The sequence below is a fragment of the Aotus nancymaae genome, unplaced genomic scaffold, assembly GCF_030222135.1.
Source record: "Aotus nancymaae isolate 86718 unplaced genomic scaffold, 86718_ANA_hifiasm-v0.15.2.pri h1tg000028l, whole genome shotgun sequence".
Lineage (NCBI taxonomy): Eukaryota > Metazoa > Chordata > Mammalia > Primates > Aotidae > Aotus > Aotus nancymaae.
In genome coordinates, this window is record NW_026988441.1 from 11,127,358 (window position 1) to 11,152,663 (window position 25,306).

Sequence of the window (25,306 nt, forward strand, 5' to 3'; positions counted from 1 at the left end):
GGACTCCGGAGAGCCAGTGCCCAATAAAACACACATTATTTGCATAGCGCCCCGGCACACCTCGTTATTGGGTGATTCAAGATTCTCAGCCACGCCCCCATCGACCTTCCCCCCCGCCGGGACGCCTGGGTGGTCCTGAGGTGCCCTGGCCTTTGCTCCTGGTGCTAGGCCCCGGGTGGCGTGCGGCTTGGCATTCTTCCCGAGCAGTGGCGGTGCATTTTTCTGCCTGGTGCAGGAAGGACCGGGAAATGCTCATAAAAGTCCTCTACATGGGTGAGTCTCCAGTCCGATAACCCACAGGTCTGGCGATTCCTGGGAGTTTGTTTGGTGGGGTTATTTGGACTCTGGAGCCAGATTGCCTGGGTAACTGGCTTGGAATCGGTTGTGCCACTTTCTAGCCGTGTGACCCTTTTTAGATCTCTTTCTAGGCCTGTTTCCTTATCTATAAAATGGAGGGTTGTTGGGATTAAATGTGATAATCAATGGAAAGTGTTTAGAATAGAAAGTGCCTAGGCCGGGCTCCCTGTCTCACGCCTGTAATCCCAGCACTCTGGGAGGCAGAGGTGGGCGGACCGCTTGATCCCAGGAGTTCCAAACCAGACTGGGTCCAGGGGTAGCTCAAGCCTGTAATCCCAACACTTTGGGAGACGGAGGCGGAAGGATCACTTGAGGTCAGGAATTCGAGACCAGCCTGGCCAACTCGGTGAAATCCCCGTCACTACTAAAAATACAAAAATTAGTCAGGCGTGATGGCGCACGCTTGTAATCTCAGCTACTCTAGAGGCTGAGATGGGAGGATTGCTTGAACCCGAAAGGCGGAGGTTGCAGTGAGCCGAGATCAAGCCACTGCACTCCAGCCTGGGCAACACAGCGAGACTCCGTCTCAAAACAAAAAAACAAACAAAACCCAACCAAACAAAAAAACCCAGCTTGGGCAACATAGTGAGACACCCCCCCTCCCCCGCCCAAAAAAAATTAGCTTGGCTTAGTGGCAGCCTGTAGTCCCAGCTATTTCTCAGGGGTAGGGAGGGAGGACTGACGCAGGAGTTGAAGTCTGCAATGAGCTATGATTGTGCTACTGCACTCCAGCCTGCGCAACGGAGCCATACCTTACATTTTAAAAAAATTAAAAAAAAAAAATTATTCACTCATGACCAGTGTTGTTTCATTTACCCACCATCCACTCTTCCCAAATGATTCTGAAGCTAAATGTCAAATATCATATCTCATAAATAATATCCTTTTATTACACTTGATTTGCTTGACTCAAGATCTAAATGAGCTCCACACATTGTATTCGTTTGCAATGACTCTTCGGTCTCTCTCCCTTTTTATTTTTTATTTTTCAGATGGAGCTGTGCTCTGTTGCCCAGCCTGGAGTGCAGTGGCATGATCGTGGCTCACTGCAACCTCTGCCCCCTGGGTTCAAGCAATTCTCCTGCCTCTGCCTCCCTAGTAGCTGGAATTACAGGCGTGGGCTACCACACCCAAATAATTTTTCTTTCCTTTTCTTTTTTTTTAAATAAAGACAGGGTTTCATCATGTTAGCCAGGATGGTCTTGATCTCCTGACCTGGTTATCCGCCTGCCTCGGCCTCCCAAAGTGCTGGGATTACAAGCGTGAGCCACCATGCCCGGCCTAATTTTGTATTTTGTAATCCCAGCTACTTGGGAGGCTAAGGCAAGACACCTTGAACCTAGGAGGCAGGGGTTGTGGTAAGCTGAGATCATACCATTGTACTCCAGCCTGGGCAATAAGAGTGAAACTCCGTCTAAAAAAAAAAAGAAAAAAAAAATTAGCTGGGTATGGTGGTGTGCACCTGTAATCCTAGCTACTTGGGAGACTGAGACAGGAGAATCACTCAAACTCAGTAGGCGGAGGTTGCAGTGAGCAGAGATTGCACACACTGCACTCCAGCCTGGGTGACAGAGTGAGACTCTATCTCAAAAAAAAAAAAAAAAAAAAAAAAAAAGGAGGTGGAAAGGGTGGGAAGAAGTCAAGAGAAGTCAAGGATAATGACAAAATAACAATGCCAAGTACCATTGAGAGCCTGTGCTATGGCAGGCTATTCAACTATTTTCAACCTCATTTTGCAGATAAGAAAACTGGAACCCAGAAGAAGATAAGTTTTCAGCCCAAGGTCCTACAGCTGAGAAGGGTGAAGCCAGGGTTTCTAACTCTTAGAACATCTCACAGCTGAGCCTATAACACCACCCGACCCTTCCCCTCTCCCTCCACCCGTGTGTCTTCAAGGGACAGGTAAATGGCCTAGAAATCCCACAAAAACAACAGGAAACAGAGCCAGGGGTGAGAAGGTCTTATTTGGGGGACCCTCTCAGTAAGGAATGTCTGAGGGTCTTCCTTTCCCTGGTTCCTCCCTCCACTGAGCTCCCCTAATCCCTACACCTCCCTGTATCTCAGCCCTGCTGTCCCTACCTCTCTCCCCTACCAGCTAGACTGAGTCACCTCTGGGTCCTCAGCGACATCTAGCTTGAGCCAGGTATACACAAGGACTCTTGCCTGGAACAAATGAGAAAAGTTCTCTTGGCTCTGAGCTTTTTTCTCCCTGTTTCAAAACTAACTGGGTGTCTTCTCTTCCCTTTTTTTTTTTTGAGACACTCTAGCTCTGTTGCCAAGGCTGGAGTGCAATGGCACAATCTTGGCTCACTGCAACCTCTGCCTTCTGAGTTCAAGTGATTCTCATGCCTCAGCTTCCCAAGTAGCTGGGTCTACAGGCATGCCCCACAACACCTGGCTAATTTTTTGTATTTGTTTTTATTTTTAGTAGAGATGGGGTTTCATATTGGCCAGGCTGGTCTCAAACTCTTGACATCAAGTAATCTGCCCTCCTCAGCCTCCCAAAGTGCTGAGATTACAGGTGTGAGCTCAGCCACGTAAAATTTTAATGAAGCAATTTGATAGGCTCAAGGCAAAGCAGGCCTTCTCTGTGTAAAGGGATTAACACAGGGCCTGCTCTGATAATAGCTCCAGGGACCATTCCCTGGAAACTCCAGAATTAAGATGTTGTTGCAGGAAACCCCTCCTCAGAAGCTCTGCAGGGGACAGGATAACACAGTGGCTCATACCTGTAATCCCAGCACTGTGAGAGGCCCAGGTGGGAGGATTATTTGAGGCCAGGAGCTGGAGACCAGCCTGGGCAACATAGCAAACCCCTGTTTCTACCAAAAATTTTAAAAATTAAAAAAAAAAAAAGCTCTCCCCCTAAGCTGGAAATCAAGGCTGCTCTGATTTCACAAAATGACATAGATCGTCCAGATGAGACTGGGATGTCCTATTCTCACTACTGCTACGATTCCAAAGAGCAAACTTTCTGACAGCTCATAACTTGAGACCACAGTTTCTCAGCCCCAGGTCCTTGGTGTAAATGAACAAAATTTGTTTTCAGAGGTTAACACCCCAACAGAAAATGAATAATCCCCAATCTGATTATTCAAGAGATGATGCAAAATTATGTTTTCTTTTTCTTTCCTTTTTTTTTTTTGAGACTGAGTCTCGCTCTGTCGCCTGGCTGGAGTGCAGTGGCATGATCTCAGCTCACTGCAACCTCTGACTTCTGGGTTCTAATGATTCTCCTGCCTCAGCCCCCTGAGTAGCTGGGACTACAGGTGCGCTACACCATGCCCAGCTAATTTTTTGTATTTTTAGTAGAGATGACATTTCACCATGTTGGCCAGGATGGCATCGATCTCTTGACCTCGTGATCCGCCCACCTCGGCCTCCCAAAGTGCTGGTATTACAGGCGTGAGCCACCGTGCCTGACCTTTGTGTGTGTGTGTGTGTGTGTGTGTGTGTGTGTGTGTGTGTTTAGATTTCTTCCTCGAAAGAGAGAAACATCCCTGATAAAATGTTTATGCAATTTCTGGATGAACTTTAATGGGATCAAGTGTTGTTCTGGTAACCAGACACCCACTCAAAAGTCCCTCAATTAATGACCTAGAACCTAACTTTTTTTTTTTTTTTTTTTTTTTGAGACGGAGTTTCCCTCTGTCTCAGGCTGGAGTGCAGTGGCGCCATTCCGGCTTACTGCAACCTCTGCCTCCCGGAACCGAACATCTTTTTCTAACAATGACTGTCCAACCACCCGCTAGAAAACGGCCCCACGGGACGCGGTGACTCACGTCCGTAATCCCAGCACTTTGGGAGGACAAGGTGGGAGGAATGCTTGAGCTCAGGAGTTTGAAATCAGCCTGGGCAACACAGGGAGACCTCCGTCTAAAAAAAAAAAAAGAAAAAAGAAAAAAAAAAAAATTAGCCGGGTGTGGTGGCATCGTGCCATAGTCCCAGCTACTCGGAAGGCTGAGGTGGAAGGATCGCTTGAACCCTGGAGTTTAAGGCTGCAGTGAGCCGAGATCGCTCCACTGCACTCCAGCCTGGGTGACAGAGCGAGAGTCTGTCTCAAAATATAAAAAAAAGAAAAAGAAAAAAAAAAAACGGCCCCAAGGCTATGAGTGTACTGGGGCCTCTCCTGGGGTTCCTACTTCTCTCCCTATCTATGTTCCTACATGAGCATGCCCGTGTGTCTCCGAGCGTCTGTCCCTTGCACTTTGAGTGTCTCCCTGTTCTCTGTGTCTCAGAGAGTCCCTGAGTTGCATTCTGGTTTCCTCGCCCTCGCCCTCGCCCCCGCCCTCGCCTTTGCCCTTGCTTTCGCCCCTGCCCCTCTCGGCGGCGCCCCGCCCTCTATCCCAGGCGTCCGCGGCCCCTTTAAGGCGTGCCCCGCCCCTCCCCGGGTCAGTGCGGGAGCCTCTGCCTGCTGCCGGCGCTCGGCCTCGGCTCAGTCCTGACTCTGCTGTGGGCGCGATGGCGGGGGCTGTATTGAGGGTCACCCAGCGGCAGCTGAGCCAGCGCGGCAGGTCTGAAGCCCCCATCCTTCTGCGGCAGGTGCGGGTGGCTGGACCCAGGGGGGCACTACTGGGCGTTAGGCGGCAGCAAGGGCGGAACTTCGGGGTCTCTTAACGGGGAGAGATCCGGGTGACCCACGCCTGGATCTTGCGGAAAGCGGGGTGGAGGTTTAGGGCGGGACTCTTGGGTCCTTTAAAGGTGAGAATGGTCTGGGGGCTCCTGGGCTTGGGGCGGGACCCCTGGGTCCTTTATGAAAGAACGTGCTGGGGAACCTGATTTTGGGGTGTTACAAAGTTGGAACTCTTTCGTTCTGTTGGAGGAAGGTGGTGGGGCCCCTGACTCCAGGGGAAAGAGGGGGCTGGGGTTTCTGCTTCTGGATCTTAGGAAGAGGATAGAGCCAGTCTGGACTACTGGGCCCTTAATGGGTGGGAGTCCGGGTCTGCGCTCTCACTTGGGTCCCCCGCTCCCAGATGTTCGAGTCAGTGAGTTGCACCTACACGTACCTGCTGGGTGACAGAGAGTCCCGGGAGGCCGTTCTGATCGACCCGGTCCTGGAGACAGCTTCTCGGGATGCCCAGTTGATCAAGGAACTGGGGCTGCGGCTGCTGTATGCTGGTCAGTCCAGGGTCCAAACTCTCGGGTCCCAGCCGGGCTGGGCTGCAGTCAGTGGAGTGGGCCGGAACTCCTGAGTCTGAGGGAGAAAGATCTGGGCTGGGACTCCCAGGTCCTCTCTGTATGCCCTCCTGGACCTGTCCCTCCTCTCTCTCCCAGTGAATACCCACTGCCACGCGGACCACATTACAGGCTCGGGGCTGCTCCGTTCCCTCATCCCTGGCTGCCAGTCTGTCATCTCCCGCCTTAGTGGGGCCCAGGCTGACTTGCACATTGAGGATGGAGACTCCATCCGCTTCGGGCGCTTCGTGAGTTGGGTGCTGGGTCCCCAAGAGGGTGGTGGCCTGGACTCCTTAAACTTAAGGGAAGAGGGTACTGGGGGCCTGGGATCCTGAGTCCTGGGGGAGGAGGGACCTCAGGACCTGGGTTCCTGACCCCTGAGCTCATGTTTTCTGGGAGGGGGAGGCACCATAAACCCAGGTGGGGCTCTGGGGCAAAAGGCTCTGGGCAGGTGTGTCCCTGGCGAAACTCCTAAGTCAACAGCTGCTCAGGGGCGGCTCTTTGGCCTGGTAGGCATTTCCGTAAAAGTTGATTAGGGGCTGGAATTCTGAGGGCAGGGCTGAGAAGGAAAGAGATCCAGTCCTGTCTTGCAGAAACCTCCGTTTGAGAAAGGAGCATCTAGATGCTTAGAACCCAGAGCCCAGGACTGGGATAAAGGCTGTGAGGACCCTGGAGTGCAATATTTAAGGAGGCACTCTCTCTCAGGGTCCTGTAAGTGCAGGGTCCATACCCACAAGTAAGCGCCTTCTTAAATCTTGCACTAACAGCCTCACCCTAGTCCTAGCGATGCGGTTGCCTCACATTGGAAAGGTCTGAAGGTTCCTGCCACCCTCACTTTCTTTGCCACAGGCACGGGCAGGTTTCCGGCCAGAATTGCAACCCAGGGCATGGGGGGAAGGGTCTGGGGAGTTGCCCTCAGAGGGAGGGAAACAGCTGGCAGGGCGTTTTTCTGATCAGTTGCTAAAGATGTATAATAGAGCTTGGCTGACTCTGGGGACAGAATGTCAGGACAGCTTCCAGGTTAGAGGGTTTTGCTAAATAGGGACGGTTCATTTGGGTCAGAGTGTTTAGAGGAAATGAAAGCTGTGTGAGGGAAGAGGGTTTAGCTACAATGGTTACAGAAGCTTTATTTCAAGCCTTTTTCTGGAAGCAGGCAAAAATGCATTGTACATGTATGAACATTGGACATAATAGTCAGGTGTTAACGAGCATTTCTTGGAATGAATTTTGAAGGGTTTAGCTAGGTTTAGCTTCAGTATTGTTTTTTTTTCTTTAATAGCTTTTTTTTTTTTTTTTGAGACTGGGTCTCTGTCACCCAGCCTGGAGTGCAGTCAGCCTCAACCTCCCGGGCTCAGGTGATCCTCCCACCTTAGCCTCCCTGGTAGCTGGGACCACAAGCATGCACCACACACCTGGCTAATTTATGTATGTTCTTGTAGAGATAGGGTTTTGCTATGTTGCCTAGGCTGGTCTTGAACTACTGGGCTCAAGTGATCCTCTTACCTTGGCCTCCTAAAGAGTTGGGATTACAGGGCCCCTGAAAGTGCTGGGATTACAGGCATGAGACACTGCGCCCGCCCTTTTTTGTTGTTGTTTGTTAGTTTTTGAGAAAGGGTCTTGCTCTGTCACCCAGGCTGGAGTGCAGTGGTGGGATCATAGCTTACTGCAGCCTTGACCTTCTGGGCTCAGGTGATCCTCCTGCCTCAGCCTCCCAAGTAGCTGGGACGGACTACCATACCTGGCTAATTTTTTTTTTTTTTGAGACGGAGTTTCGCTCTTGTTACCCAGGCTGGAGTGCAATGGTGTGATCTCGGCTAACCGCAACCTCCGTCTCCTGGGTTCAGGCAATTCTCCTGCCTCAGCCTCCTGAGTAGCTGGGATTACAGGCATGCGCCACCATGCCCAGCTAATTTTTTGTAGTTTTAGTAGAGACGGGATTTCACCATGTTGACCAGGATGGTCTCGATCTCTTGACCTAGTGATCCACCCGCCTCGGCCTCTCAAAGTGCTGGGATTATAGGCGTGAGCCACCGCACCCGGCCATACCTGGTTAATTTTTAAATTTTTTGTAGAGCTGGGGTCTCACTATGTTGCCCAGGTTTAATAGCTTTATTGATATAACCCACATACCATACGATTTATCTATTGCAAGGACACAATCGGTGACTTTTAGTATATTCGGAGTTGTGCATCCATTACTACCATTCATTAGAGAATGTTTCTATTACTCTAAAAAGACCTTGTACCCCTTTACCATCACCCTTATCCTCCCCTTTTCCCCCTCAGCCTTAGGCAACTTTTTCTTTTTCTTTTATATGAGGCAGGATCTTACTCTGTTGCCCAAGCTCGAGTGCAGGGGTGCGATCTTGGCTCACCACCTCTCAGGTTCAAGTGATTCTCTTGTTTCAGCCTACCAAGTAGCTGGGATTACAGGCATGAGCCACCAAGCCCAGCTAATTAAAAAAAAATTTTTTTAATTTATTTGTTTATTTTTTTGTTTTTATTATTATTTTGAGATGGAGTTTCTCTCTTGTTGCCCAGGCTGGAGTGCAATGGTGCAATCTTGGCTCAATGCAACCCCCCATCTCCCAGGTTCAAGAAATTCTCCTGCCTCAGCCTCCTGAGTAGCTGGGATTACAGGCATGGACCACCACACCCAGCCAATTTTGTATTTTTAGTAGAGATGGGGTTCTTTTCTTCATGTTGGTCAGGCTGGTCTCAAACTCCCAATCTCAAGTGATCCGTCTGCCTCGGCCTCCCAAAGTGCTGGGATTATAGGCGTGAGCCACTGCGCCTGGCCATATTTTTATTTTTTTGAATTGGAGTCTTGCTCTGTCACCCAGGCTGAAGTGCAGTGGCAAGCTCAGTTCACTGCAGCCTCTGCCTCCTGAGCATAAGCGATTCTGCTGGGATTACAGGCGCTTGCCGCCATGCTTGGGCAATTTTTGTATTTTTAGTAGAGACAGGGTTTCACCATATTGGCCAGGCTGGTCTCAAACTCCTAACCTCAGGTGATCTACCCGCCTCGGCCTCCCATAGTTCTGGGATTACAGGCGTGAGCCATCATGTCTGGCCAGTCTGAGTTCTTTATAAATTTTTGGAGATGGGAGTCCACTTTCCTCTCCTTTATTTTTCCTTCTCCTACTTTTAAAAAATGAGTTATTAGGCTGGGTATGGTGGCTCACACCTGTAATCCCAGCACTTTGGGAGGCCGAGGTGGGTAGATTGCTTGAGCATAGGAGTTCAAGACCAGCCTGGGCAACATGGCGAGACCCTATCTCTATAAAACAATACAAGAGTTAGCAGGGCATGGTGGCACATACCTGCAGTCTGAGCCAATCAGGTGGCTAAGGTGGGAGCGTTGCTTTAGCCCAGAAGGTGGAGGTTGCAGTGAGACGCGATCACGCGCCTGGGTGACAGAGCGAGACCCTATCTCAAAAAAAAAGAAAAAAGAAAAAAAAGAAGTCTGGGCGTGGTGGCTCATGTCTGTAATCCCAGCACTTTAGGAGGCCAAGGCAGGTGGATCACTTGAGGTCAGGAGTTCGAGACCCGCCTGGCCAACATGGTGAAACCCTATCTCTACTAAAAATATAAAAATTGGTCAGTGTGGTAGTGGGCACCTGTAACCGCAGCTACTGGGGAGACTGAGGCAGGAGAATCACTTGAACCCAGGAAGTGGAAGTTGGAGTGAGCCGAGATCGTGCCACTGCACTCCAGCCTGGGTGACAGTGCGAGACTCGGTCTCAAAAAAAAAAGAGTTGTTAACATCCATAGAATGAAGTGATGAAGTGAGTCCATGTATTCTACATGTGCATGAGTGCTTACCACCCAGATCCAAATACAGAACGTGCTCATCACCCCAGAAGCCTTCCTTGCCTCACTTCCTGGCCAGTCACCATCCTGCCAAGGCACCATTCTTCTGACGTATTTAACCACAGATTAGTTTTGCCTGTTCTGACCTTATACACAGGATTTATACAGTGTACTCTTTTGTGTCTGGCTTTTTTTCACTCTACATGACGTTGGTTACGGTTGGAGCTCCTTCTTTCTTATTGCTGTATAGCAGCAGTTGGCCAGCTTTTTCTGTGAAGGACCAGATAGCAAATATTTTCATTTTTTATAGGTAGTAGGGTCTCTGTGTCAGCTACTCAACTCTCCTGTTGTTGTGTGAAAGCAGCCACAGACAGTGCATAAATGAATAGGCATGGGTGTGTTCCAAGAAGACTTTATTTATGGTCAGTAAAATTTGGATTTCAGGCTGGGCATGGTGGCTCATGCCTGTAATTACAGCACTTTGGGAGGCCAAGGCAGGTGGATCACCTCAGGTCAGGAGTTCGAGACCAGTCTTACCAACATGGTGAAACCTCGTCTCTACCAAAAATAAAAAATGAGCCAGATGTGGTGGTACATGCCCGTAGTCCCAGCTACTTGGGAGGCTGAGGCAGGGAAATCGCTTGAACCCAGGGGGCGGAGGTTGAGTGAGACCAGATTGTACCATTGCACTCCAGCCTGGGTGACAAGAGTGAAACTTCATCTCAAAAATAAATAAATACATACACACATACATACATAAATACAATTTGTATTTCATATAGTTTTTGGTTTTTTTTTTTTGAGACAGGGTCTTTGTTTGTTTGTTTGAGACGGAGTTTTGCTCTTGTTACCCAGGCTGAGTGCAATGGCGAGATCTCGGCTCACCGCAACCTCCGCCTCCTAGGTTCAGGCAATTTGCCTGCCTCAGCCTCCCGAGTAGCTGGGACTACAGGCACGCGCCACCGTGCCCAGCTAATTTTTGTATTTTTTAGTAGAGACGGGGTTTCACCTTGTTGACCAGGATGGTCTCGATCTCTTGACCTCGTGATCCACCCGTCTCGGCCTCCCAAAGTGCTGGGATTATAGGCGTGAGCCACTGTGCCCAACCGAGACAGGGTCTTGCTCTGCTGCCCAAGCTGGCGTGCACTGGTGTGAGCATAGTTCACTGCAGCCTCCAATTCCTGGGGTCAAGTGATCCTCCCACCGCAGCTTCCTGAGTAGCTGGGACTATGGGCATGCACCAGCATGCCCAGCTAATTAAAAAAAATTTTTTTTGTAGAGACTGAGTCTTGCTCTGTTGCTCAGGTTGGTCTCAAACTCCTGGCCTCAAGCAACCCTCCTGCCTCGGCCTTCCAAAGCTTTGTGATTATACTGCTCCCAGCCTCATCTAATTTTTACATGCTACTTTGATAGTTTTCAACGTGAAAAAAAAAAGTTAAAATGATTCTTAGCTTACAGGCCTTACAAAAATGGATAGCAGGCCACATTTGGTCCACTGGCCATAATTTTTGCCCTACACAATGGGCAGGTCGTGGTGACTCTTAGCCTCAAGCAATCCTCCTACCTCAGTATCCCAAAGTACAAAGTGAATGACAGGCATGAACCACCATGCTCCATTTTCCTTCTGATTACTCGGTTTTGGGCTCCCATGAATAATGCTGCTATGAAGATTCTTGTGCAAATATCTTGGGGGACATTGTCCTGAATTTCAAGGATTGGACTTTCTAGGTCACTGAGTCGACAAATTTTTTACTTTCATAGAAACTGCCAGTTTAAAAAAAAAAAAAAAGAAACTGCCAGTTTTGCCCGGGCATGGTGGCTCATGCCTGTAATCCTGGCACTTTGGGAGGCTAAGGCAGGTGTGTTGCCTGAGCTCAGGAGTTCAAGACCAGCCTGAGGAACATGGTGAAACTCTGTCTCTACTAAAAATACACAAAATTAGGCGGGCATGGCAGCGTGCGCCTGTAATCCCAGCTACTTGGGAGGCTGAGACAGGAGAACCGCTTGAACCTGGGAGGTGGAGGTTGCAGTGAGCCAAAATCACACCACTGCACTCCAGCCTGGGTGACAGGGCAAGACTCCATCTCAAAAAAATAAAAATAAAAATAAATTGCTAGTTTCTTGAACTGATTGTTCATCTTACACAAAAGATAGGAAAAATTAAAGAGGTTTCATTATAGACACGGTTTTCCTTTTTTTTTTTTTTTTTTTTTGAGACAGAGTTTCGCTCTTGTTACCCAGGCTGGAGTGCAGTATGGCACAATCTCGGCTCACTGTAACCTCTGCCTCCCTCTGGGAGTCTCAGTTCCCTGCACTAAGCACAGGGGTTATCACGACACCTTCCTCTTGAGGCTGTTTCAAGGATGAGCTGGTGCCCTCAGGGTCTCCAACCCAGAAGTTCCCCTTCTAGGTGTGAAGCGCAGGGACATACTTGCTCATGTGCATGAAAGACAGTAGGGGTATAGGGCAGGGGACACAGCACACAGCAGGGGACTGTTTAATACATGATGATGCTACAAGGCAGCAGAACGCCAAAACAGAAGCAATGTATTCATTTTTTCTGAGATGGAGCCTTGCTGTGTCACCCAGGCTGGACTGCAGTGGTGCAATCTTGGCTCACTGCAACCTCCACCTTCCAGGTTCAAGTGATCCTCCCACCTCAGCCTCCCGAGTAGGTGGGATTACAGGCACTTTTGTATTTTTAGTAGAGACAGAGTTTTGCCACATTGCCAGGCTGGTTGTGAACTCCTGGCCTCAAGTGATCCAACTGCCTCAGACTCTTAAAGTGTTGGGATTACAGGCGTGAGCCACTGCACCCGGCCTGAGTTTTCTTTTTTTTTAATTTTTGTTTTTGAGACAGTCTCCTTCTGTTGCCCAGGCTGGAGTGCAGTGGTACGATCTCAGCTTACTGCAACCTCTGCCTCCTGGGTTCTAGAGATTCTCCTGCCTCAGCCTCCCGAATAGCTGGGTTTACAGGCATGTGCCACCATGCCTGGCTAATTTTTTTTGAATTATTATTTTATTTTTAGTAGAGATGGGGTTTCACCATGTTGGTCAGGCTGGTCTCCAACTCCTGACCTTAAGTGATCCACCTACCTCGACCTTCCAAAGGGCTCGGATTACAGGTGTGAGCCACTGCATCTGGCCTATTCTTTTAAAGGGCTCGGATTACAGGTGTGAGCCACTGCATCTGGCCTATTCTTTTAAAGGGCTCGGATTACAGGTGTGAGCCACTGCGTCTGGCCTATTCTTTTAAAGGGCTCGGATTACAGGTGTGAGCCACTGCGTCTGGCCTATTCTTTTAAAGGGCTCGGATTACAGGTGTGAGCCACTGTGTCTGGCCTATTCTTTTATTTTTATTTTTTATTTTTATTTTTTTTGAGACGGAGTTTTGCTCTTATTACCCAGGCTGGAGTGCAATGGCGTGATCTCGGTTCACTGCAACCTCCGCCTCTCGGGTTCAGGCAATTCTCCTGCCTCAGCCTCCTGAGTAGCTGGGATTACAGGCACGCGCCACCATGCCCAGCTAATTTTTTGTATTTTTAGTAGAGACGGGGTTTCACCATGTTGAGCAGGAGGGTCTCGATCTCTTGACCTCGTGATCCGCCCGCCTCGGCCTCCCAAAGTGCTGGGATTACAGGCGTGAGCCACCGCGCCCGGCCTGGCCTATTCTTTTAAAGGGCTAGGATTACAGGTGTGAGCCACTGCATCTGGCCTATTCTTTTAAAGGGCTAGGATTACAGGTGTGAGCCACTGCGTCTGGCCTATTCTTTTAAAGGGCTCGGATTACAGGCGTGAGCCACCGCGCCCGGCCTGGCCTATTCTTTTAAAGGGCTCGGATTGCAGGTGTGAGCCACTGCATCTGACCTATTATTTTCATTTTTTTTTGGATGGGGTCTCGCTATGTTGTCTAGGCTGCTATTGAACGCTGGCTCAAGCAATCCTCCCATCTCAGCCTCCCAAGTAGCTGGACCTACAGGTATGCACCATCATGCCTTACTGTAGTGGTTCTACTTTATTTTTAGTTATAGTTGATTTATTACTGTGCCTAATTTATAAATTAAACTTTATTTATTTTTATTTATGTATTTATTTATTTTTGAGATGGAGTCTCACTCTGTCGCCACGTTGGAGTGCAGTGGCGCAATCTCGGCTCACTGCAACCTCCGCCTCTGAGGTTCAAGTGATTCTCCTGCCTCAGCCTCCCGAGTGGTAAGGAATACAGACGCCTGCCACCATACCCAGCTAATTTTTGCATTTTTGGTAGAGACAGGGTTTCACCATGTTGGCCAAGGTGGTCTTGATCTCTTGACCTCTTGATCCACCTGACTCAGCTTCCCAAAGTGCTGGTATTACAGGCGTGAGCCACCACGCCCGGCCATAAATTAAACTTTATAATAGGTGTGTATGTATAGGGAAAAGAATAGTGTGTAGGGTTCTGTACTATCTCGGTTTTAGGCATCCACTGCGGATCTTGAAATGTATCCCAGGCAGTTAAGAAGGGTTTACTATACATTTGAATAATGGAGGGAAAGAGTTTAGGAACCAAATGCAAGAGGCAGAGAGCTTGCTTGCCACCAGGGGGCAGTGTAGGGCACGGGAACGCCAAGGCCAGCGAGCTGAGTGCTTTGCAGGATCCCTTCTGGGTTCTGTTTCTTTGATGGGAGTAGTTTCAGGTTTAGCTGCCGCAGGAAACAGGTGAAAAAAAAGCTTTGGGGATGTGTCATGGGAAATGATGCATCATGGAAAGGAAGAATGAATTTGTTGAAAGAATTTAGGGTTAGGCAGGCTGGGCAGTTGGGGAAATCACTCGACAAGTTTCAGGGACAGTTGAGGCTTGTTTTAGGTCAAGATGTTATGTGTTACCCACCCACAATTTCTTATTTTGAATTTTTTCAAATCTACATTGATATAATGGTACAGAACATAAGAATACACAAGCACAGGGTGGACACGGTGGCTCACTCTTGTAATCCTGGCACTTTGGGAAGCTGAGGTCACGAGTTTGAGACCAGCCTGGCCAACATGGTGAAACCCTGTCTCTGCTAAAAATACAAAAATTGACCAGGCGTGGTGATGTGTTCCTGAAATCCTCGCTACTCAGGAGGCTGAGGCATGAGAATCACTTGAACCCAGTAGGTAGAGCTTGCAGTGAACTGAGATCATTCCACTGCCCTCCAGCCTGGGCAACAGAGTGAGACTCTGTCTCAAAAAAAAAACCAAGCACAGATTTCATTACAGTTCATGAAACTTGTAGAACCACCCCCCTCAATTATGTCATTGCAGGTCATGAAACTTCTAGAAACTGCCCCCCCCCCCAAGCTTTTGGGGGAATGAGAATGAAAAATGGGCAAAAAGACCAAAAACAGTTTTGATTTCACCGACTAGAGTTCCCGAGGCTACACTTTGAGACTTACTCTTTTACAAAATCTTTGTCACATCTAACAAAATATGCAGCAACTTTATATCATCATTAAATATTCAGCCTGTGTTCAGATGTCTTCAATTACCCTAAGAAGAATCTTTACAGCTTTCTTTCTCTCTTTCTTCCTCCCTCCCTCCCTCCTTCTTTCCCTTCTTACTTCTCCCTCTCCCTCCTCCTCTATCTTTCCCTCCTCTCTTCTCACCTGTTGTCCAGGCTGGTTTCAATTTCCTGGGCTCAAATGATCCTCTCCTCTTGGTGACTCAAAGTGCTGTGATTACAGGTGTGAGCCGCGGTGCCCAGCCTACAGCTGTTTTTTGGAACCAGGATGCAACTGAGCTTCATGCTTTTTGTTTGACCATTGTGTCTATTTCATCTCTTCTGTGTGTATGTTTTCCTTTTCCTTCTTTTGTTTTTGCTTCGCTTTTATGTTTTTATTTTAATAAAATGAAAAACGGGTTTACTAAAACAGATCCAAAGACAACACAGAAGATAAGCTACAATATTTTTTATTTATTCTTAAAAATCGTTTTGGATCTAGTGGTCGGATGTGGTGGCTCATGCCTGTCTGTAATCCCAGCACTTTGGGAGGCTGAGGCAGGCGGATCACCTGAGGTCGGGAATTCAAGACCAGCCTGACCAACATGGAGAAACCCTGTCTCTACTAAAAATACAAAATTAGCTGGGTGTTGTGGCAGGCGCCTGTAATCCCAGCTACTTGGGAGGCTAAGGCAGGAGAATCGCTTGAACCTGGGAGGCGGAGGTTGTGGTAAGCCGAGGTCACTCCATTGCACTCGAGCCTGGGCAACAAGAGCAAAACTCCATCTCAAAAAAAAAAAAAATCTTTTTGGAGCTAGAACAGTTTCATATCCTTTTGCCCCAGGATATTGACTTTTTTTTTTTTTTTTTTTTTGAGATGGAGTCTCACTCTGTCACCCAGGCTGGAGTGCAGTGGCACGATGTTGGCTCACTACAACCTCTGCCTCCTGGGTTCCAGCAATTCTTCTGCTTCAGCCTCCCTAGTAACTGGGATTACAGACATGCACCACTACATCTGACTAATTTTTATATTTTTAGTAGAGACAGGGTTTCACCCTCTTGGCCAGGCTGGTCTCAAACTGCTGACCTCAGGTGATCTGCCTGCCTCGGCCTCCCAAAGTGCTGGGATTACAGGCGTGAGCCACTGTGCTGGCCGCCACTGCCTATTTTTAAAAATTATTTTTGTTTTTATTTATTTATTTTGGAACAGAGTCTCACTCTGTTGCCAGGCTAGAGTGCAGTGGCGAGATCTTGGCTCACTGCAGCCTCTACCTCCTGGGTTCAAGCAATTCTCCTGCCTCAGCCTCCCGAGTAGCTGGGTCTACAGGCACACGTCACCATACGCGGCTAATTTTTGTATTTTTTGTAGAGACGGGGTTTCACCATGTTGGCCAGGATGGTCTTGATCTCTTGATATTGTGATCCACCCGCCTCAGCCTCCCAAAGTGCTGGGATTACAGGTGTGAGCCACCGCGCCCGGCCTCACCTATTTTTTATTTTTAAAAGTGTAAAACATTATTGAATTTTATTTCAACAGTATTGCTTTTAATGACTGTTGAGTATTCCATTTTTATATTAGTGTGTTTATCTTTTTCAAATTGATTTGCAAGATCTGCTTGTATATTAAGTATATTGATCACTGTGTGGTATGTATATGTTACAAATATATTTTTTGAGCATATTGGTTCTTTTTTTAATTTAATTGTTTCTTTTCTTTTCTTTTTTTTAATTGTACTTTGGGCTCTGGGGCACATGTGCACATCCTGCATAGGTGCAGGATTGTTGCATAGGTGCATACATGCCATGGTGGTTTGCTGTCTCCATCCCCCCATCACCTACATTAGGCCTTTCTCCCTGTGTTATCCCTCCCCACCTCCCCACCCCCCCACTCCCCACTCTCCCTCCCCTCCCCCCACCCCCCCACCTACCCCAGTGATTGTTGTTCCCTTCCCTGTGTCCATATGTTCTCATTGTTTGTCACCTGCCTATGAGTGAAAACATGAGGTGTTTGGTTTTCTGTTCTTGTGTCAGTTTGCTGAGAATGATGGTTTCTAGATTCATCCATATCTCTACAAAGGACACAAACTTGTTGTTTTTTTATGGCTGCATAGTATTCCATGGTGTATATGTGCCACATTTTCTTTGTCCAGTCTATCATTGACGGGCATTTGGGTTGGTTCCAGGTCTTTGCTATTGTGAACAGTGCCGCAGTGAACATACATGTGCATTGCCTTTATAATAGAATGCTTTATAATCCTTTGGGTATATACCCAGTAATGGGAGCTACAATTCAAGATGAGATATGGGTGGGGACACAGCCAAACTGTATAATTCCACCCTTGGTCCCTCCCAAATCTCCTGTTCTCACATTTCAAAACCAATCGTGCCTTCCCAACAGTCCCCCAAAGTCTCAACTCATTTCAGCATTAACTCAAAAGTCCACAATCCAAAGTCTCATCTGAGGCCAGGCACGGTGGCTCACACCTGTAATCCCAGCACTTTGGGAGGCCAAGGCAGGCAGATCCCCTGAGGTCAGGAGTTCGAGACCAACCTGGCCAAAATATTGAAACCCTGTCTGTAATAAAAATACAAAAATTAGCCAGGCATGGTGGAACATGCCTGTAGTTCCAACTACTTAGGAGGCTGAGGCAGGAGAATCGCTTGAACCAGGGAGGCGGAGATTGCAATGAGCTGAGATCATTCCACTGCATTCCAGCCTGGGTGACAGAGTGAGATTCTGTCTTGAAACAACAACAAAAAAAAACCAAAAAAAAAAAAAAAAACCAACAAAACAAAGTCTCATCTGAGACAAGGCAAGTCCCTTCCATCTGTGAGCCTGTAAAATCAAAAGCAAGTTTAGTTACTTCCTAAATACAATGGGGTACCGGCATTGGGTAAATACATACATTCCAAATAGAAGAAATTGGCCAAAATGAAGGGGAGACAGGTCCATGGAAATCCTAAATCCAGTGGAGCAGTAAAATCTTAAAGCTCCAAAATGATCTTCTTTGACTTTGTGTCTCACACCCAGGTCATGCTGATGCAAGAGGTGGGTTCCCATGGTCTTGGGCAGCTCTGCTTCTGTGGTTTTGCAGGGTACAGACTCCCTCCTGGCTGCTTTCATGGGCTGGTGTTGAGTTTCTCCAGCTTTTCCAGGCACATGGTGCAAGCTGTCAGTGGATCTACTATTCTGGGATCTGGAGGGCAAGGGCCCTCTTCTCATAGCTCCACTAGGCAGTGTCCCAGTGGGGACTCTCTCGGGGCTCCCACGCCACATTTCCCTTCTGCATTGTCCTAGCAGAGGCTCTCCATCAAGGCTTCATCCCTGCAGCACACCTCTGCCTGAGCATCCAGGCATTTCCATACAGCCTCCCAAATATAGGTGGAGGTTCCCAAATCTCTGTTTTTGACTTCTGTTCACCATCAGGTTAAACACCACGCATAAGCCACCAAGGCTTGGGGCTTTCCCCCTCTGAAACAATAGCCTGAGCTGTACTTGGCCCCTTTTAGCCATGGCTGGGATGCAGAGCACCAAGTCCCGAGACTGCACAAAGCAGCAAGGCTGTGGGCCCCGCCCATGAAACCATTTGTCCTCCTAGGCCTCTGAGCCTGTGATGGGAGGGGCTGCTGTGAAGACCTCTGACACGCCCTGGAGACATTTTTCCCATCGTCTTGGCAATTAACACTTGGCTCCTTGTTATGCACATTTCTGTATCAGGCTTGAATTTCTCCTCAGAAAGTGGGTTTTTCTTTTCTATTGCATTGCCTGGCTGCAAATTTTCATAACTTTTATGCTGTTTCTCTTTTAAACATAAGTTTCAATTCCAAAGCATATCTTTCTGTATACATAAAACTGAAATGAATGCTTTTAACAGCACCCAAGTCACCTCTTGAATGCTTTCCTGCTGAGAAATTTCTTCTGCCAGATACCCTAAATCATCTCTCTCAAGTTCAAAGTTCTGCAGATCTCTAGGGCAGGGGCAAAATGCTGCCAGTCTCTTTGCTAACACATAACAAAAGTGACCTTTACTCCAGTTCCCAAAAAGTTCCTCATCTCCATCTGAGACCACGTCAGCCTGGACTTCATTGTCCATGTCACTATCAGCTGCATGTTGGTCAAAGTCATTCAACAAGTCTCTAGGATGTTCCAAACTTTCCCACATCTTCCTATCTTCTCTCTTCTGAGCCCTCTAAGTCTCTAGGAAGTTCCAAACTTCCCTGCATTTTTCTGTCTTCTTCTGAGCCTTCCAAACTGTTCAAACCTCTGCCTGTTACCCAGTTGCAAAGTCACATTTTCACGTCTCCTTAAAGCAGCACCCCACAATTTACTGTATTAGTCTATTCTCATGCTGCTAATAAAGGCATTCTTGAGACTGGGTAATTTATAAAGAAAAAGAGGTTTAAGGCCAGGCGCGGTGGCTCACGCCTGTAATCCCAGCACTTTGGGAGGCCGAGGCGGGTGGATCACGAGGTCGAGAGATCGAGACCATCCTGGTCAACATGGTGAAACCCCGTCTCTACTAAAAATACAAAAAATTAGCTGGGCATGGTGGTGCTTGCCTGTAGTCCCAGCTATTCAGGAGGCTGAGGCAGGAGAATTGCCTGAACCCAGGAGGTGGAGGTTGCAGTGAGCCGAGATCGCGCCATTGCACTCCAGCCTGGGTAACAAGAGTGAAACTCCGTCTCAAAAAAAAAAAAAAAAAGGAGGTTTAATGGGCTCACAGTTCCACGATTGGGGAGGCCTCACAATCATGGTGGAAGGTGAAGGAGGAGCACAGCCATGTCTTACATGGCATCAGGCAAGAGAGCATGTGCAGGGGAACTGCCTTTATAAACCCATCAGATCTCATGAGACTTACTCAATATCACGAGAACAGCATGGGAAAAACCTGCCCCCATTATTCAGTTACCTCCTACTGGGTCCCTCCCAAGACACATGGGGATTATGGGAGTATAAATCAAAGTGAGACTTGGGTGGAGACACAGCCAAGCTATATCACCTTCCTAACCAGAGGTCAGATATTATTTGTATTTTTGTTGTTGTGTGTCACAGTTTTGTAGTTTTATTGTCATGTATCCACTTAGAGTTTACTCTGGTAATACAGGATTAGAGCCTAGGAATCTAAATTTTTTACCAAAACGTTTATCTAGATGTGACCCTGGGGTAGGGTGGGGCTTTGAGGGCCAGTTTCATCTTGAAGGTTTCTCGGTGACTGTCTCTGTACTCTTCCAACTTTGCCAGGCCTTGGAGACCAGGGCCAGCCCTGGCCACACCCCAGGCTGTGTCACCTTCGTCCTGAATGACCAAAGCATGGCCTTCACTGGAGATGCCCTGTTGATCCGTGGGTGTGGACGGACAGACTTCCAGCAAGGTGACTGGCTCCTTTATCCCGCCCAAGATCTTCATATAGTTATGTGTGTGCCAAGTGTTGAAGTATCTGTTACAAGAATGAATGGACTTTAAACTTTTAGGGGGCTGCAGTATTAAATTCAAGGGGTTTACCTGCTAGAGCAGTGGTCCCCAACCTTTTCGGCACCAGGGACTGCTTTCACGGAAGAGAATTTTTCCATGGACCATGGCAGGGTATAGTTTTGGGGATTCAATTGCATTACATTTATGGTGTACTTTATTTCTATTATTTTTACATTCTAATATATAATGAAATAATTATGTAACTCACCACAAGGTAGAATCAGTGGGAGCCCTGAACTTGTTTTCCTGCAACTAGATGGTTCCATCTGGGAGAGATGGAAGATAGTGACAGATCCTCAGGCATTAGATTCTCATAAGGAGAACATAACCTAGATCCCTTGCACATGCAGTTCACAATAGGGTTGGGGTCCTATGAGAATCTAATGCTGCCACTGATCTGACAGGAGGCAGAGCTCAGGTGGTAATGGGAGCAGTGGGGAGTGGCTGCAAACGCAGTGAAGCTTCACTCGCTCACCTGCCACTCACCACCTTCTGCACACAGATAGTTCCTAACAGGCCACAGACGGGTACCCAGGGTTAGGGACCCCCATGCTAGAGTGTGGGAAGAGTTAGATTCAGGGGCTTAGCTGCTGGGGGACAGTTAGATTCAGGGGTATGTTATTTACCTATGTGAGGCCAGCTTGGGCAACATAGTGAGACTGCCTCTCTAAGAAACAAATATAGCTGCCAGGCACAGTGGCTCATGTCTGTAATCCCAGCACTTTGGGAGGCCAAGGCGGGCGGATCACCTGAGGTCAGGAGTTCAGGACTAGCCTGGCCAACATGGTGAAACCCCATCTCTACTAAAAATACAAAAAGTTAGCCAGGTGTGGTGGCGGGTGCCTGTAATCCAAGCTACTTGGGAGGCTGAGGCAGGAGAATCACTTGAACTGGGGAGGTGGAGGTTGCCGTGAGCCGAGATCACGCCACTGCACTGCAGCCCGGGGCACCAGAAGGGAAACTCTGTCAAAAAAAGAAAAAAGAAAGAAAAGAAACAAATGTAGCTTAAAAAAAAACAGTTGTTAGAGCCAGCAGTTTAATTGCCAGAGAGCAATAATCCATTTGGAGTCTATCTGCTAGGGGCAGTTAGATTTAGGAGTTTTTCTGTGGAAAGGGAGTATGGTTTCAGAGTCTCAGGGTTGGACTATCCTTTGAGCATGTGTGAGAATGTTGGGTTAACACTAGGTCTGGGATTTAGCTGCCTTGCAGGCAGAGGTGAGGCTGGATGAGAGGGTAAAAGAGAAACCACAATGAGATGGCCGTGGGAGGCCACATCCCCAGGCCTCTTCCTCCCTCTTCCCTCTCTCTTTATCTCTGCATCTCAGTCTCTGTCTTTTTCTCTCCAAGGCTCCCCATCTCCCATTTATTCATTTCCAGTACAGTCAGGAAGCTGAAGGATTTAGGCTGAATGCAAGGTGGAAGAGAGGTTTGCCCCTTCTTAGGACTCAGAACTGCTTGTGGGGACCATGGCTTCATTCTCCTCCTGGCCTCATGTCTTCTGTTTCTTTCTTCTTCTTCCTTTTTTTTTTTTTTTGAGATGGAGTTTTGCTCTGTCGCCCAGGCTAGAGTGCAGTGGTGTGATCTTGGCTCACTGCAACCTCCACCTCCTTTGTTCAAGCAATTCTCCTGCCTCAGCCTCCAGAGTAGCTGTGATTACAGGCATGGGCCACTACACCTGGCTAATTTTTATATTTTTAGTAGAGACAGGGTTTCACCATGTTGGCCAGGCTGGTCTCTAACTCCTGACCTCAAGTGATTCCCCTGCCTCAGCCTCCCAAAGTGCTGATCACAGGCATGAGCCACCGTGCCTGGCTTTGTCTTCGGTTTCTTACCTTCTAGTCCACCTCGTTTGTTCAGAACCCTTTCTTGGCATCCCCTGGGTGAGAGTCAAGGTCACAAATGACACTCTCTGGTGCTTCCCCCGTCATTCCAACCTTGTTTACAGCCATGCTGACTTTCTCATGGTTCCTCAGTTCTTTGTGTATGCTGTTTTTTGTTTTTTTTTTTTGATACGGAGTTTTGCTCTTGTTACCCAGGCTAGAGTGCAATGGCACTATCTCGGCTCACCGCAACCTCCACCTCCCAGGTTCAAGCAATTCTCCTGCCTCAGCCTCCCGAGTAGCTGGGACTACAGGCGTGCGCCACCATGCCCAGCTAATTTTTGTATTTTTAGTAGAGACGGGATTTCACCATGTTGACCAGGATGGTCTCGATCTCTTGACCTCATGATCCACCCACCTCGGCCTCCCAAAGTGCTGGGATTATAGGCGTGAGCCACCGCGCCCGGCCTGTGTATGCTGAATTTCTCATGGTTCCTCAGTTCTTTGTGTATGCTGTTTTATCTGCCTAGAATCCCTTTCCCTGTCCTCTACTTAGACAAAGGGATATTGACAGAAGGAGAGGGTTTAGCTATAGTGATTTTATCCTCCCACCCTTTTCCTGAAGGAAGGGATTAGAGTCTTCTGTCTTGTTGATCCACTGACCTCTGATCGTTCCTTCCCCAGGCTGTGCCAAGACCTTGTACCACTCGGTCCATGAAAAGATCTTCACACTTCCAGGCGACTGTCTGGTCTACCCTGCTCATGATTACCATGGTGAGGGCTTCCTGGAGGAGGTGGGGGGCGTACATAACTTTGAAAGGGGAGTGTAAATCTCTGTAATCCTTGTAGGGCATGAAGCCTACCAGTCTCAGAAACTTCTCTGGCCAAAAAAATTAAATGCTTGAGGCTAGGCATGGTGGTTCACACCCATAATCCTAGCATTTTGGGAGGCTAAGTCAGGAGGCTCATTTGAGCCCAGGAGTGAGTTTGAGACCAGCCTGAGTAACATGGCAAAACCCTGCCTCTACAAATACAAATAATTAGCCAGGCATGGTGGCATGGTCCCAGCTACTTGGGAGGCTGTGATAGGATTACTTGAGCCCAGGAGGTTGAGGCTGCAGTGAGCTATGATCCTACCCCTATACTCCAGCCTGGGTGACAGAGCAAGACCCTGTCTCAAAAAAAAAAAAAAAAATAGAGATAAAGTGCTGTGTGTGGATATAGAAACTATGTGATTGCCAGACATCTAGAATTCTGCAGGGTATGGGTTTTCCTGAGCCTTCCTTGTGGAGCTTAGGGAACTGTGGGGAAAACTACATTTCCCATAGTGCCCATGGAGGAGGGAAAGCTATTTTAGGAATATTCTGGGGAAGAGCCTGTTAGTCCCCGGCCAAAGAGGCACCCAAGGCTTCCTGGGAAATGTAGTTCTGAGAGGCCCAAGGCACTGGACTCCTTGACTTTCCTTCCCCTCCCTTGGCCACCAGGGTTCACAGTGTCCACCGTGGAGGAGGAGAGGACTCTGAACCCTCGGCTCACCCTCAGCTGTGAGGAGTTTGTCAAACTCATGGACAACCTGAACTTGCCTAAACCTCAGCAGATAGGTGAGCTGCTAGGGACCTGGACTTCTGGGTCTGAGGGAGGAGGAGCTGGGGACCTGGGCTCCTGGGTCTGAAGGAGGAGGGTCTGGGGGCCTAGACTTCTGGGTCTGAGGGAGGAGGGGCTGGGGGCCTGGACTCCTGGGTCTGAGAGGAGTGGGCTCAGGACCAAAACTCTAGTTCCCTGAAGAGGAAAGTTTCCTAGGATTTCTGGGTCTTCAGTGGGGCCTGGGGTTCTGCCTAGGCCCCTCAGTTTCAACCTTGATTTATTCCTTTCAGACTTTGCTGTTCCTGCCAACATGCGCTGTGGGGTGCAGACACCCACTTCCTGATCTCACCTCTGTCGGATGCTCCTACCTAGTGTTAATGCACTTGATGGAGAAGGGGGTGGCGTTGACACAGCACCTCTCCTTTCCACCCCAACTCTAACCCCAACCCCTGGAGCTTTCTAAATAAAACTTTTTTTTTGCCATGAGTCTGACTTCAGCCTGTTTTCTGGGGTTTCTGGGCCAAACGGGATGGAGTTCTGGTCCTGTGGAGAGGCTGGGAGGTCCAAGAAGCCTGCAAGGAGATTTCTTTCTTTCTTTCTTTTTTTTTTTTTTTGAGGCAGAGTCTTGCTCCAGCGCCCAGGCTGGAGTATCATGGTACGATCTCAGCTCACTGCAACCTCCGCCCTCAGCCTCCTGAATAGCTGGGATTACAGGTGCATGCCACCATGCCCGGCTAATTTTTGTATTTTTAGTAGAGACAGGATTTCACCATGTTGGTCAGGCTGGTCTCGAACTTCTGACCTCCTGATCCTCCCAGCTTGGCCTCCCAAAGTACTGGGATTACAGGTGTAACTCACAAGATCAAAAACAAACACGGATATCTGGGGCAGGTCTTCTCATCACCTTGGATTAGAACACTGGCTTGCTTTTGAGCCACTTCCCACTTAGCTCTGGAGTAAGGTTCTTCACTTCCCTAGGCCTCAGTTTTCTTATCTGTAGAACGGAAGTAATCATAACAGGGTGTTGTGGTGCTCTGATGAGTCATACATGTGTGAGTGCTTGGCATTTTGCCTATCAGTGTTCACCATTGAAGTTATTATCATTTGGAAGGATCTTTTGGGTACTTCCTGGCTTGGAGTGACAGTAGACACAATGGTTAAGAACATGGACTTTGAATCCAGCGATCCAAGTTTTAAATTTTTAATTAAAAAAAAAAAAAAGAACATGGACTTTCAGAGAATGAAGCCTGCATTTTACCATTTATAACATGTGTAGACCTTGGCTATATATTTTTTTGAGACAGAGTCTTAACTCTGTTGTCCTGGCTGGAGTGCAGTGGCGCATTCAAGGCTCACTGCAGACTCAACCTCCTGGGCTCAAGAGATCCTCCTACTTCAGCCTCTGGAGAAGCTGAGATTATAGGTGGGCACCACCACGCCTGGCTAATTTTTGTTTTTGTTGTTGTTGTTGTTTGTTTGTTTGTTTTTTGAGAGTCTCACTGTTGCCAGGCTGGAGTGCAGTGGCGCAATCTCGGCTCACTGCAACCTCTGCCTCTTGGGTTCAAGTGATTCTTCTGCCTCAGCCTCCCAAATAGCTGGGATTACAGGTGTCTGCCAACACAC

At 48.2% G+C, this 25,306-nt stretch overlaps 1 protein-coding gene across 5 annotated transcripts; it reads left to right on the plus strand.

Annotated features, from left to right (window-relative positions):
- Window positions 1-24,169, plus strand: ETHE1 (ETHE1 persulfide dioxygenase). Of its 5 annotated transcripts, XM_012437969.3 has the most exons (8): window positions 1-273; window positions 2,097-2,259; window positions 5,331-5,475; window positions 5,632-5,780; window positions 20,049-20,178; window positions 22,784-22,873; window positions 23,584-23,700; window positions 23,974-24,169. In XM_012437969.3, the coding sequence occupies exons 3-8, from the start codon at window positions 5,331-5,333 to the stop codon at window positions 24,024-24,026; spliced, it is 684 nt and encodes a 227-aa protein (XP_012293392.2). In that variant the 5' UTR covers window positions 1-273; window positions 2,097-2,259; the 3' UTR covers window positions 24,027-24,169. The 5 variants fall into 5 exon arrangements, with proteins under 5 accessions (XP_012293392.2, XP_012293390.2, XP_021524834.1 ...); XM_012437967.2 differs by lacking the exons at window positions 1-273; window positions 2,097-2,259 and adding an exon at window positions 4,761-4,899; XM_012437968.2 differs by lacking the exons at window positions 1-273; window positions 2,097-2,259 and adding an exon at window positions 4,794-4,871.
- The last annotated feature ends 1,137 nt before the right edge of the window (window positions 24,170-25,306 follow it).

What these genes read in the sequence shown, in the direction of transcription:
- ETHE1 (XM_012437967.2), top strand. Translation starts at nt 4,819, where the DNA reads ATGGCGGGGGCTGTATTGAGGGTCACCCAGCGGCAGCTGAGCCAGCGC. An exon ending in CCATCCGCTTCGGGCGCTTC is followed by an intron (nt 5,781 to 20,048) that starts GTGAGTTGGGTG and finishes CAACTTTGCCAG; the next exon opens with GCCTTGGAGACCAGGGCCAG. An exon ending in CCCTGCTCATGATTACCATG is followed by an intron (nt 22,874 to 23,583) that starts GTGAGGGCTTCC and finishes CTTGGCCACCAG; the next exon opens with GGTTCACAGTGTCCACCGTG.